Source organism: Dasypus novemcinctus, chromosome 20 (genome assembly GCF_030445035.2).
Source record: "Dasypus novemcinctus isolate mDasNov1 chromosome 20, mDasNov1.1.hap2, whole genome shotgun sequence".
NCBI classification, from domain to species: domain Eukaryota; kingdom Metazoa; phylum Chordata; class Mammalia; order Cingulata; family Dasypodidae; genus Dasypus; species Dasypus novemcinctus.
This window is the reverse complement of record NC_080692.1, coordinates 26,375,229-26,388,726: the sequence shown is the minus strand read 5'-3', so window position 1 is coordinate 26,388,726 and position 13,498 is coordinate 26,375,229. Positions and strand designations below refer to the sequence as shown.

Genomic DNA, 13,498 nt, shown 5'->3' with positions numbered 1-13,498 from the left:
GCTGAGCCTTATCTACCTGACCAGACGACTATATTCCCACAATCCTACATTAATTGGTTTTCATATGTTAAAAACATCCAGCCTTGCATACAAGGATAAATCCCATTGATCACAGTGTGTAATTCTTTTAATATACTCTTAGGTTCATCTTTTTAAAATTATTCTTAATAATGTATTTTATTTATTTAATATATTCAAATATTGTCATTTCAGCATATAAGTAATATGAAATTATTAATAAGATATTTTACATTATTTTTTACTTTTTTTTTATTATGAGCATTTTTATTGTATTTTTTGAAGATACATAGATCACAAAAAATGTTACATTAAAAATATAAGAGGTTCCTACATACCATTTTAGGTTCATCTTGCTAGTATTTTGTTGAGGATTGTTGCCTCTATTTTGATAATATATTGATATTTAATTGTTGTGGTTTCTTTATTTGGTTTTAGTAGGAGGGTCGTGTTGGCCTCATAGAATTAGTTAGGGAGTATTCACACCTTTTCAATTTTTCAGAAGAGTTTGTAAATGATTGGAGTTAAGTCTTCTTGGAATGTTGAGCAGAATTCCCCTGTAAAGCTAACTAGTCCTGATCTTTTGTTTGCTGGGCAGGTTTTGATTACTGATTTAATATCTTTACTAGTAATTGGTTTGGTGAGATCTTTGATTTCTTATTGAGACAATGCAGGTAGCTTCTGTGTTTCTAAAAATTTGTCCATTTCATCTATGTATTTTAATTTATTGGCATACTGTTGTTAGTAGCATCTCCTTACAGTCCTTTTTTGACAGGCCCACAATATGTTTCAATTGCAGCTCTGGTGATAAAGGTTTATTGCAAAACTGTGGAAATGAATAGTTGATGGAAACACATTATAGTGAATATAGCTAACACTGCTGATTCTTCTAGTCGTTTTAATTTCGGTGGAAACAGAAGTAATGTCCCCATTTTCATTTCTGATTTTGTTATTTGTATCCTCTCTCTTTCTTACTTTGTCCATCTAGCTAAAGTTTTGTCATTTTTATTGATCTTTCTAAAGAACCAAATTTAGTTTTGTTTATTATTTCTATTGTTTCTTTGTTTTGATTTCGTTTTTCTCCACTCTGTTGTTATTTCCTTCCTTCTGCTTCCTTCTGCTTACTTTGGGTTTAATTTGCTCTTCTTTTTTCCGTTCTTCCATTTTTCAGGTTAGGTCTCTGATTTGAGGGTCTTTCATATTTTTAAATGTAAGCATTTAGAGTTATAAATTTCCCTTGCAACACTGTCTTTGTAAATTCCATAAGTTTATTTTCTTCTGCTTGAAGAAATTTCCTAATTTTACATGTGATTTCCTCTTTAATACATGGGTTGTTTAAGAGCATATTGTTTAAACAAAAAAGAGCATTTTGTTTAATTTCCACATATTTGTGAATTTTCCCTTTCTCCCTTTGTTATTGATTTCTAGCTTTATTTCATTGTGATCACAGAATATACATTGCATGATTTCAATACTTTTGAATTTATTGAAACTTTTTTTATTAACACAGGGTCTATCCTGGAAAATGACCAATGTACTCTCACAAAGAATATATATCATGTTATTGTTAGGTGCAGTGTTCTATACAAGTCTGCAGGTATAGTTGGTTTACTGTATCATTCAAGTCTTACACTTCTTTATTGATCTTCTTACTAGTTATTCTACCTGTTATTAAGAATGGAATGGGGAAGCAGATATGGCTCAACAAATAGAGCATCCTCTTACTATACAGGAGGTTCGGGGTTCGATACCCCAAGCTTCCTGGCCTGTATAGTCAGCTGGCCCATGTGGAGTGTTGTTGCATGCAAAGAGTGTCACCCCACACAGGAGTGCCCCCTGCACAAGGAGTGCAGCCCGGCACAGGAAAGCAGACTGCCCAGGAGTGGTGCTGCCCATACTGAGAGCTGATGCAGCAAGATGATGCAGCAAAAAAGAGACACAGAGAAGAGACAATAGGAGATGCAGTGAACTGAGGTGGAACAAGAGAATGATCACCTCTCTCCCATTCTGGAAGACCCAGGATGGGTTCCTGGAGCCACCTGATAAGAATACAACAGACACAGAAGAACATAGTGAGTGGACACAGAGAACAGACAAAGGAGCTGGGAAAGGGGGGAGAAATAAGAAAAAAAAAAAAGAATTGAATGTTAAAGTCTCCTACTATTAATGTAGACCTGTCAATTTCTCCCTTTTAATCTGTTAGTATATGCTTCATGTATTTCAGGGTTCTACTATTAGGTGCATATATATACAGTTGTTACATCTTCTTGTTGAAGTGGCCCCATTATCAGTATTTAATGACATTCATAAATAATTTTGACTCAAAGTCTATTTTATCTGATACTAGTATAACTAATCCCATCTCTGTTTTGGTTGTATTGGCATCGGATATATTTTTTCCAACCCTGTCACTTTCAACTAACTTGTAGCTCTGAATTAAAGTGTGTCTATTGCAGATAGACTATGGTTGCACCATGCTTTTATATCTATTCTTACAACCTTTGCCTTTGGATAGGAGAGTATAATCCTTTTACATTTAGTCACTACAGATAATGTTGGACTATCTTCTGCCATTTTGCGTTTAGCATTTGCAAGTTTTACAGCTTTTTTATTTTTCAATTCTTCTCTTCATGCTTGCCTTTATATTTATTTTATTTTGTTTTGTACCCTATTGAGTGCCTTAATTCTTCTATGTGGACATATTTCCCATATAGTTTCCTAGTGGTGACCATGGGGTTAAAGTGTAACATCCCAAATCTATGGCCATCATATTTGGTTTGATAGCATCTGTCTTCAATATCTTTCACATACACTTTTCCTATACTCTTACATCCCCCCTTATTTTTTGTACTTTTACCACTATCCTCTATATACATTGGATTTCCGAAACCATAAATTTATCATTACTTTTTATGCATTTGTAGTTTAGCACCTTTGGTAGTAAGAAGTGGAGTTGCATACCAAACATTATAGTACAATACCAAATAGTTACCTTTACCAAAGGTCTTTTTTTTCATGGAGCAGCACTAGTGGTGATGAATATACTCAACTTTTTCTATCTGGGAATATCATAATCTCTCTCTCATTTTTGAAAGAAATTCTCACTGGATATAAAATTCTTGGCAGACAGTTGTTTTCTTTTAGCACTTTAAGTATTATCAGCCCCTTCCTTCTTGCTGCCATGATTTCTAATGAGAAATCAGCACTCAATCTAACCTGATAATCTTAAGTGACTTTTGTATTTATAATTCTTTTCTCATTTGACTCCTCAGTCTGAATCATTCCAATTGACCTATTTTTGTGTTCACATATTCCTTATTCTCCGAAAACAATCTGCTCTTGAAACCCTCCTGGGCATTTTTCATTTCAGTCATCATGGTTTTCAACTCCTGTACCCTGGTTGGTTCCTTTTTAAATTTCTGTCTCTTTACAAAGACTCTCATATTGCCCATTCTTTGTTTTCCTGTTACCTTTTTGTTCTTTCTCTGTATTCTGCTTCATCTCCTGAGCATTTTTAAGATCATATTTTAAAGGTATTAATCAGTATGTCCACATTCTGGTCTTCATTGTTGTTTTGTGAATTTTTATCCCTTTCCTCTGGATAAGCCATCTCTTCCCATGTCTTTGTCTTACAATATGGTTGCACACTGTATATTTTAATATTTTAAAATATTAATGCTGGGGTTTATTCCCTGTGATGTCTGTTTCCTGATTTTGTAACCATCTTGTGATAAGAAAGATTTTCCTGAGCTTCAGCTCTCCTATTGGGAAGATTTGCCCAAGGCAAATACTTGCTTTTCCCTGTCATTCCAGGCCTCTGTCTTGTCTTGGGCTTTGCGTGTTAGTTGGTTTGGAGTCCCCTGTTTACAGAAGTTTGGCTGTCCCCTCTGTTTCCCAGGAGACAGACCTCCCTCTCCAGGTGTTTGAAGCTGGCTGGTCTTTATTCTAGAATCTTGCCTCTATAGCTTTTTTGTTTTTTTTACACTCTTTTCATTATTTCAACCTGTTTTTGCCTGGAGGGCAACTTCTGGGAAGAAGGGCACCCTATATAGGACTTTTCCAAGTCAATCTTTCCAAGTCAAAACAGGGCTAGGGACCCATGAAAAATGCAAAAACTAGCTCCAAAGTGCTCTGGGGAGGTGATCAGGAAGGACACCAAGAACTTCCCAATGATGAGCTTCTTGACATGCCTGGCAAAGGTAATCTTTCAGTTAACAGTTCCCCACAGCCCTGAGGAAGCACATTGTTTTAGATCTCTTCCATCGCCAACTTTGACCAGGGCTGGTTGGGACAATGGTCTTCCTCAGAGTTGGATCCCCAGCTCTCCAAAGTTAGTTATATAAAGCTGTGAGCAGTAATTAGCCATGCACAACACTGGCCTTGAGGAAGAGGATTTTTATGTTCCTTTCTGTCATCAGATAACTAGCCAGGGGCTGGACCCATGGTGTCTTACCATGAAAATGGTGGATGAGCTTCTGTAACTGCCTTCTGGAGTGAGCAACAACTGGTCTTCTGTTCTTCCCTGGATAGTATACAGTATTCTACTGGCTTTTGGAGTTTAAAAATAGTTGTTTCAGACAGTTTCTCCCTATTTAATAGTTCTTCTGGTAGAAGGACTGCATCCTGGAGCTCCTTACTCTGCCATTTCCTGTAATTCCACCTTCTAAACTTTTAAGACACAATTAAAGAATTTCCTTATAGAAAAGGGTTTTCTAACTATTTTTCTACATCCAGTAAGTATGATCATCTTGTCCTTAATTTTCCTCTTATCTCTTTATTTTGAATCTATGTTGTTATTACTATCACATGTATTTCCCTTACTTGCCTTTGCATCCTTTAGAGTCAAAATTATGTCTTTTTTATAGTTTTCCACTATTTATGGAATAATTCAAATTATTGGCTATTTCTAATGATCTTTTCATCCACAAAAAAATGAAATGTAAGTGTTGACAATCTACACAAAATTATTCATTGGGCAACTTGGTAATGAAAATAATATGTGGATATAATGATAAAACATTATCTACTGTACTTTCATTTTTTTGCATAATTTAACCACATAATAGTACTAGCTTTTTGTGTTTCCAATATATTAGTTGAAATAAAGTGGAAAAACTAAAAATATTTCATTCATTTTTTTATATTTTCTATAGTATGCAAGTTAATATTTCCTCTTCCTCTTTGTTAAACTGTGAAGAATATTTCTCAATTTCCTTTAGTTGTTTAATGACTTCTTGTTTTGGGTTGACTCCACCTCCAATTTGTAACATATTCATTTCTGTAGGGTGAAGTGATTGTCAGAATTCATGAGAGTTCTTCTTCCTTAGAAGACAATTTCTGGCAAAACAATACAGCGAGATTTGGGAATCATTGAAATCATAAAATTTTGCAATGGACAAACCAAGAATGGTGCTACATGAAGACTATGACTCTGGTAAATGCTTCTCATTTATTTTATATTTTCCCACAGATGGTATAGAATTATTCTGTCAGTGATTTACGGGTGGTTGGTCTAAGGAAAGGAAAGGAAGGAATGGGAAAATGACATTAAGTTCATTGGTAGATGGTAGTTCATTTCCTCTGTCATAAATTACAAATTGAAGATTTTAGATGAAATAAAAGTTGGCATCAATTTAATACAATGTTGAGGTGAAATTACCTGAGTAACTGAAATTAACTGAACTATACTGAGTATCAAAAGAATATTCTTTGCAAAATATATAATATATAGAAATAAATATTGATTGAAAATTATCAACTGGAAGAAATTCACAATAATAATACCCCTGACTTCTGAGGTCTACTTCATGATTTATTTGGATATGTTAAACTCTTCTAACTTTCTTACCCTTAAAATATTGTTAAAGTAGAGTAATAAGGAGTAATGGGAGTGAAAACAGCATTAAAGAGTGTTTTAGGCTAGTTATGGAAGATCTGACCCAATATTTGGGTCTTTGAAATAAAAACATTGTCATTTTATTCTATGAATATATTGTTCAGCTATTACTATTCAGCAGCCATTGTGCCATGTATGCCTGAAGCTATGGTGAACCAAATAGATATAATCCATCCTTCATGGAATTTACCATCTAACAGAGTAGACCAGGTGTACTTGCAGACTGGGAAATCAGAATATTTGTATATTGAATAATTAAGGGAATGTAGAAATCACAAGAAAGCTGCCTAGTGCCTGCAAGGTAAACTGCCAACATGCAAGATTCATTGATGCCTTTTCAATTTTCCAGATTTAAGTCATGTCCTTGTAATGCTTGTTTTCCCCTAGTTTTCTTCTAATCCCCCTCCCCTGAATTGCTTATACATATGGCATTTGCAAATCTATTTCATTGAGAGTATATGATCATGGGTGTGATATCCTTCCTGTCTGCCTTGCCATTTAAAAGGAAAGATTTTCTTAGTTTGAGCTTCTTTGTTAATCCCAAGTCTCTGAAACCATTTGTCTTCTCCAAAATCTCTTTTTGGGAAGACTAAACTTCTGCCTTATTTCTTTTTCTCTCAGACATTAGGAGATGTTTTGTCCATTTGAGTCCATTCACTATTGTTATGATCTTACTTCTCAGTACCTGTTCTATCATTGGTTCTCTTGGTGAGTACTTTGGCAAATTGTTCATTGACTTACGTCACGTGCTTAGTTTCTTATTGTATACTTTTAATACCTGGTCCTTTGACTCCATAGAGCATATTACCTATCCATCCTTCAAGAACATTATTTCTTAATAATTAATGTCAGAGTGGGCTATGGCTACAAGTAAATTTGCCAAAGTATTATTGGGGCAAAATGGAACTTTAGGAACACTTCAATAAACTCAAGTGTTGAAATTCATCTAAGAGTATACAGAAAGAGAGATGACAGGTAGATAGATATCTGTGAGACCACTATGTTCCTAATTTAGGGAATGAGGTAGTTGAGACAATTTTTTATCTACCCTCCCCCCCCACAAGATGGGTTGTTCCTCTGTCTTCTCACTGTTTGCTCACCTTCTCCGGGAGGCACAGGGAATCAAACCCAGGACCTCCCACAAGGGAGGTGAGGGCCCGACAGCCTGAACCACATCCTCACCCCACAGGCTGTGGTGTCTGCTGGATTGTGACATCTGCTAGTTTAAGCATCTGCTCATTGCAGTGAGTGTGGTTTTCATTGTAGTGGATGCCCCATCAGCTCATCTTCTTTTGGAGGCACTGGGACCCAAGCCTGGGACTTCCCATGTGATAGGCAGGCACCCAACTGGTTGAGCCATATCTGCTTCCCAGCTGGACAATTTTATTTTGGCAGAGAAAGAAGGGATTCTTTCATGATGAAAGAAAATTATTTGCATCTTAATTTCCATTAAACTAGATTAGTTTCAGCTAGATTCCATCTAGTACTTTTAAAATCCATGCTGTTACCTATATATGTGAGATAGGTTTTAAATTATTTACAATTGTTCTTTTCATCCTCAGATCAACTATCAGACTTCTTCCTATTGACTTTAGGATTTAGAGAAAGTTATGTAGCTCATTCCTACTAAATTTCGCTGTATCATATTAAAATAGTAAACTCTCCAAGGGAATTATAGAAATTACCTTTCACAAAGGTCATCAGTCAATAAATGAAGATATCATATAGTGTCTTGTTCCTTAGCTTTACTGATTTTATGCCATTGTTTTATTTGAAAACTTTCTTGCTGATACTTACATTTAAATGGCTATGAAATAGCATTCTCCTATTACAGCATGAATGGGGCCAGGAATGGTACTCAAATCAGACTTTGAAAGATAAACAAGCAATTTGAAGAATAGTAATTCTCTCTTTGTTCTTTGTGACCATGACCAACTGCCGTCTTGACCAAAAGCTGCAGGAGGAACAGACAAGGAGCTGAGACTAGTGGCTGGTGAAAACCGGTGTACAGGGAGAGTGGAGGTGAAAATCCAGGAGGAGTGGGGAACAGTGTGTAATAACGACTGGGACATGGATGATGTCACTGTGATTTGTAGGCAGCTGGGATGTCCAACTGTCATCACAGCTACTGGATGGACTAATTTCAGTGAAGGTTCTGGAACAATTTGGATGGACCATGTTTCTTGTCAAGGCAATGAGCCAGCTCTTTGGGATTGCAAACATGAAGGATGGAAAAAACATAACTGTACTCATCAACAGGATGCTGGAGTGACCTGCTCAGGTAAGATTTGCATAAATCAAAGCTTCACCATGAAATACTATGTGGAAAAAAGTGTGTACAGTGTTAAAGATAAAAGGAGCCCCTTTTGTGTAGTTACATAAACCATGTACAAAATTCCCTAATCCATTGTTAAGAAACCAGAAAACACATGGCAGCCCCATATTTACAAAAGTGAAAAATCAAAAGAGATTCTGGACACTTTGATCAATGCGGTGGATGGCCTGAAATTGTATTCAGTAGTCCTCTTGTAACCTCTGATTCCTATGTAAAAATATTACGTCTAAAGTAATACCTAGTCATCTTCATATTAACATGTTGGCTTAACGTTTTGGCCCATAAATGCCCTTTTGTGCATTCATGGATAAACAATTTATTGAATCAAGAAACAAATATCCCTGGGACTAATATTTCCTTCAGATCCTGGAAGAAGGATACTTTCTTTGCAAAGTATAGTTACTTTTACAGACTTCAACACTATTAATTTCATTTACACAATGGTTTCAATATACAAAGTATTTCATAAATTTTTTATCTCAGTTGACCTCACAATAATGCAGAATGCTGAATTTCTGCTGACATATCCCAAAGGTCACGTGTTAGACTCTATTCAGACTCCTGGGCTCCCCATTTCTCCTTTTCTCATTGTATTGGTCCTCATGCAACCTCTTGCCCTCCAACTTCTCTCTCTCAGAGACTACCTCACCCAGAGAACTGAAAGGGCTGAGGTCTCCGCAGACGCTGTGGAGTAACAGAAACAACACAGGCTAGTATCCAGAAAGATGCCGAATTAATCCCAGTGCAACCACTCACTAGTGCAGTGATTTTCAACAAGTTGTTAAATCTTCCTGAACTTCATTTGTTGAGGACTCAATGATATGATCGATAAAAGACAATTGGTACTCCTTCCACTATGTAATAGATGTTGAAAAATATTAATTTATTCCAGGCTCCCTGCTGATGACTCATAAAACATGATCTCCTTCCCCTCTTTCCCCTACCCTCCTCTCTCACTTCCTCTTCTTTCTCTTTCTTCTCCTTGGCTTTTACTGTTAATAACTAGTGAGAGAAAAGATAATGAATATCAAAAGTAACATCTATGGCAAATTAAAAAACCACAATAAATCAGGCTCTTATTAAAATTATTGCTGTCTATAGAGCTGACGGTTTAGCTAAAACACCATTGCAGCACTTTGTACTCTACTTTTCTGTCTTTTATACCTAAGGGTGGAACTAATCGATCTTGCTTCCTCATCTTTTCACGTAAAGCTCTAACTAGATCATAATATGAGAAAGGAATCTTTAGCCAGTCAATGACTCACTGGTTCCAGGAGGCTGCAAAGTTTGCATTTCTGAGAGTCTGCACTCCCTTTGACACTCAATCTTCCTAACTTCTGCCTCCTGGGATATTTTGTATTGTCACAAGCACTGAGGAAATATAGCAATATAGCATAAAAGTCAAGAGCATAAAATCTGGTGCTATGCTGTTTTTTTTTTTTATCTTAACTCTGAAAGGTGTTTTACCCTGTGCTAATCTCTTAACTTCAGTTTCCTTATCTCTAAAGTAGAGATAATGATAATGTATATAATGCTTAAATTTGTCATGAGGGCCTAAATAGATGGCATGTGTGATACACTGGAACAGCACATGCCTATATGGATTGTGAACTACTATTATTGTTATTATTGGTGTATAATCAAAAACCTTGCAAAGTAGAGACCTTTGACTCTTGAGTTTAGAGCTTTTAAATCTGAATTACTTTTTCCAGGAAGTGTTTCTAATCATTTCCCTCAACCACAAGCAGGAAAAAATTTGATTTTTTTTAGGTATACCAAAATCTCATTTTTCTAGGTATTTTAGTCCCCATAGAAAAATCTAAAGTGTAATGTATAGAGAGAATTTTCTTTATGAAAAATTTGTCACTGAAAATGGTTTTGTCGGGGAAGAGATTTGATTGATATAGAAAATTGGCAAAAAAATGATATATTTTGATTGATATTTTCCCCTCAACTTCTGAGAACTTTCTGTACCACAGGGTGCTTTTGCAAACTATGATACACACTTATGCATTTTCATCTTTGTTTTCTCTATTTTCTAATTTCTAATTCAACTTCAGGCAATTATTCATACTCTGCACTGTTTGTAATAAAGAATGATTAAAATAGAGATTCTAAGTGTTCAGTAAATGACTAGTTTGTCATTTTTACTTTGCTGTACCAACCAATTGTATTTTTTCATAACTTTTTCAATTATTTTAGTCAAATTACCTATTTCTACATGGAAGACTGTTTACTTCTGAGTCAAGTGAAAAACAAAGAAACTAATATTTAATCTGGAATCATTGTCCCTGTTAAGTAGAGAGTGTTGAAAGCCCCAACTTTATTGATATAACAAGAGATTTCAATTCTACAATATGTGAAGTTGAGCCACATCCAAAATCAGGGCACAGCTCCTAAAGGATAGCACCAAGTTCCTAGTGTCCAGGGAATGTGATTTTCTAAAATGACTTCTGAATGAATATCACTTCTGAACTCTGCTCTTTTCTCTACTTTAGATGGATCCAATTTGGAACTGAGGTTGATGAATGGAAAAAACCGGTGTGCAGGCAGAGTAGAGGTCAAATTCCAAGGGCTTTGGGGAACAGTGTGTGATGATAAATTCAGCAAGCATCATGCCTCTGTCATCTGTAAACAACTTGAATGTGGAAGTGCTATAGGTTTCTCTAGTTCAGCTACTTTTGGAGAAGGATCTGGACCAATCTGGTTTGATGATCTCGTTTGCCATGGAAATGAGTCAGCTCTCTGGAACTGCGATCACAGGGGATGGGGAAAGCATAATTGTGAACATGCTGAGGATGCTGGAGTGATTTGCTTTGGTAAGAACTGATCTGGGTTTATTTTGTTCTGCGTGGGAGGACAAAAGAAAAATGCCAGTAGCCTGAAAAGTCTGAATTCTTAAGAATATAATCAAATCTGCTTCCTTTGTCATCTCATTATTACTTCAAGTTCTATTTCTGACATATGGGAATTTTTAACCTTACCAGAAATAAATATATATATTAGGGGAGAATGGATGAACAATGAAATTGAAATCCAGGTATTGAGAGTAGAAAGAAGAATTTAGAGTAGAATCCAATAAAACTAAAATAAAGAAAAATTTTTAAAAAATTTTAAATGGCTGAACTAGGAAATTTTGCTCTCTGAATAAGATTTTTTTATATTAACAACTTTATTTCAAATTCACGAAAATAAAAGAATAGAAAAAGGCAGCTCAACAAGTTATGGAAATATTCCTCCTAAAAAGTTATTTTCAGGCACTTTTATCTCATCTAATTATGAATCTCTGTAGTCATTCTAAAGGTTAAAAAAAGGAATACAAGGTTTGGTTTTGTGAGATATGAATATAATTAAGCATTTTTTTCTCTTCATTTTTTTTTTCATTAATAAGGACACTTGTCTATCTCATTGATTTAATCTGTATTCATCTGTGTATCTTTCTGAACACTAGAGGAACAACTGAGTTAGAAATTAGGAATAGATGAGATTAAAGTCCATGGATGAGTTTTCAGAGAATACCACCTCCCTTATCTTTCTGTAATACACAAATCTTTTAGCCACATTAACCCAAGCTTTCAAAACTGTTAGTTAAAATTCACTGAATCAAATGATAGAAAATGGTTTCCTATTCAAACTTCATTTCTGCAATGTCTTTAGAATGAACATGCAATGGATTTGACTAGAGGACTCAGGTTACACATTTAGATCAGAGACAGGGGCAAGTGGTCTGGGTGTGCAAGGGTGCTACTCTCCTTTTTCACTCAGTTTCTTATTTGAAAGAGACCTAGTAGGCCTTAAATTCCAGGAAACACTTGAGAGAATATAACTTGAGTAAAAATATCCAATTCAAACTAATTTTGAAAGGGAATACTGACTCACAAAACCAGGGAATCCAGGAGGGGACATGGGTTCAGGTAGAGCTGGATTCAGGATGTAAACAATGCCGTCAAGACTGTATGTTTCTCCATTCCTTGAATTGGGTTTTTCATTGCAAAATGACTAAGTATAGCCTGAACCATAAAGCATGGACTCCCTCAGGAAAGATGGATTTTCTTTAGCTGAAGGATGTAAAAGGGATTTGGGATGGAAAAACCACAGTATGTGCCTTCCATTCATCTCAACCCATCAAAATCTCTCTAGGCCTCCAAACAGCACATTTCTTCTCAAATGTTTCACACGTGCTAAAGAATCACAGTGAGCAGTATTGTGGCAACAAAAATTGAAACTGCCAGAAGAAAAAGGGTTATTTATCACTGGATATCTCTCAGAATTGAGGCCTGCTCTTTGAAGAGTATTGAATAGGGGAAGATGAAAATAGTAATGACAAGGAATCTTTTTTCTGTGTGTGGTTAAACCAAAGGAAGTGGGCCCAGTCTGAGGAAAGAAGTGTTGAGCACTGGATAAAGTAACAAATATGTGGGCACCACCTAGACGTGTGAATAGAGTTTAACAAGGAAAGTAAACAATTCCAACAAAACTCTGTGGTGGTGAAACAAACATGTCTCCAGATAAAATTCAGTTCCTGTGCTTCCGGTCAGGAACTCTAACTGTAGTAAGAGCTTTCTATACCGAAAAGTCCTGTCTTCTTGCCATGCCCACTCCACCTCCCATCTTTAATGGTTTTCAGTGGTTCTGTATCATTCCTTTTCTCTGTCTGTTCTTCCTTATTTATCTCAGGGAAGGCAACTTATGGTCGCCTGATGCTTATTATTTCCTTATCACCAACTTGTTTTCTGTCTCTGTTACAGAGGGTGCAGATATGGGCCTGAAACTTGTAGATGGTGTCAACGAATGTTCAGGAAGATTAGAAGTGAAATTTCAAGGAGAATGGGGGACAGTGTGTGATGACGGCTGGGACAGTAAGGATGCTGCTGTGACATGTAAACAACTGGGATGTCCTACTGCCATCACTGCAATTGGACGAGTTAATGCCAGCGAGGGCTCTGGACAAATTTGGCTTAGCAGTGTTAACTGCCAAGGGGATGAGTCTACTCTCTGGCAGTGTGGACTGAACGAATGGGGAAAGCATTACTGCAATCATATTGAAGACGCTGGTGTGACCTGTTCAGGTAAGTTAAAACAAAATGAACCAAAGGAAAACCTATGTTCTTTATGAGGAGGAACAGCAACGAGATGTGAGATGTAGAAAGATCTAAAAATTCCTAGTTGGCAGTGATTTTATAGTTGTGAGGAGTCATTATTTGATTTGTTTGTAGGATTGTCTGACTCTATTCTCTGTAGTCAGACTT

The 13,498-nt window shown here is 36.0% G+C and overlaps 1 protein-coding gene across 5 annotated transcripts in view; it reads left to right on the top strand.

Annotated features, from left to right (window-relative positions):
• Positions 1–13,498, top strand: part of LOC101414513 (scavenger receptor cysteine-rich type 1 protein M130) — a 118,703-nt gene that overhangs the window by 80,879 nt on the left and 24,326 nt on the right. For 4 of the 5 annotated variants that reach the window (XR_011646658.1, XM_058282720.1, XM_058282718.1 and 1 more), the window contains 5 exons: positions 5,303–5,452; positions 6,536–6,622; positions 7,869–8,195; positions 10,748–11,068; positions 12,998–13,318. Coding sequence is in view for 4 of the 5 variants with exons in the window: in XM_058282720.1 (XP_058138703.1) it covers positions 5,410–5,452; positions 6,536–6,622; positions 7,869–8,195; positions 10,748–11,068; positions 12,998–13,318 (1,099 nt within the window). In the remaining variant the exon portion in view is untranslated. The remainder of the gene's footprint in view (positions 1–5,302; positions 5,453–6,535; positions 6,623–7,868; positions 8,196–10,747; positions 11,069–12,997; positions 13,319–13,498) is intronic. The other variant, XM_058282721.1, reaches the window with a different exon arrangement.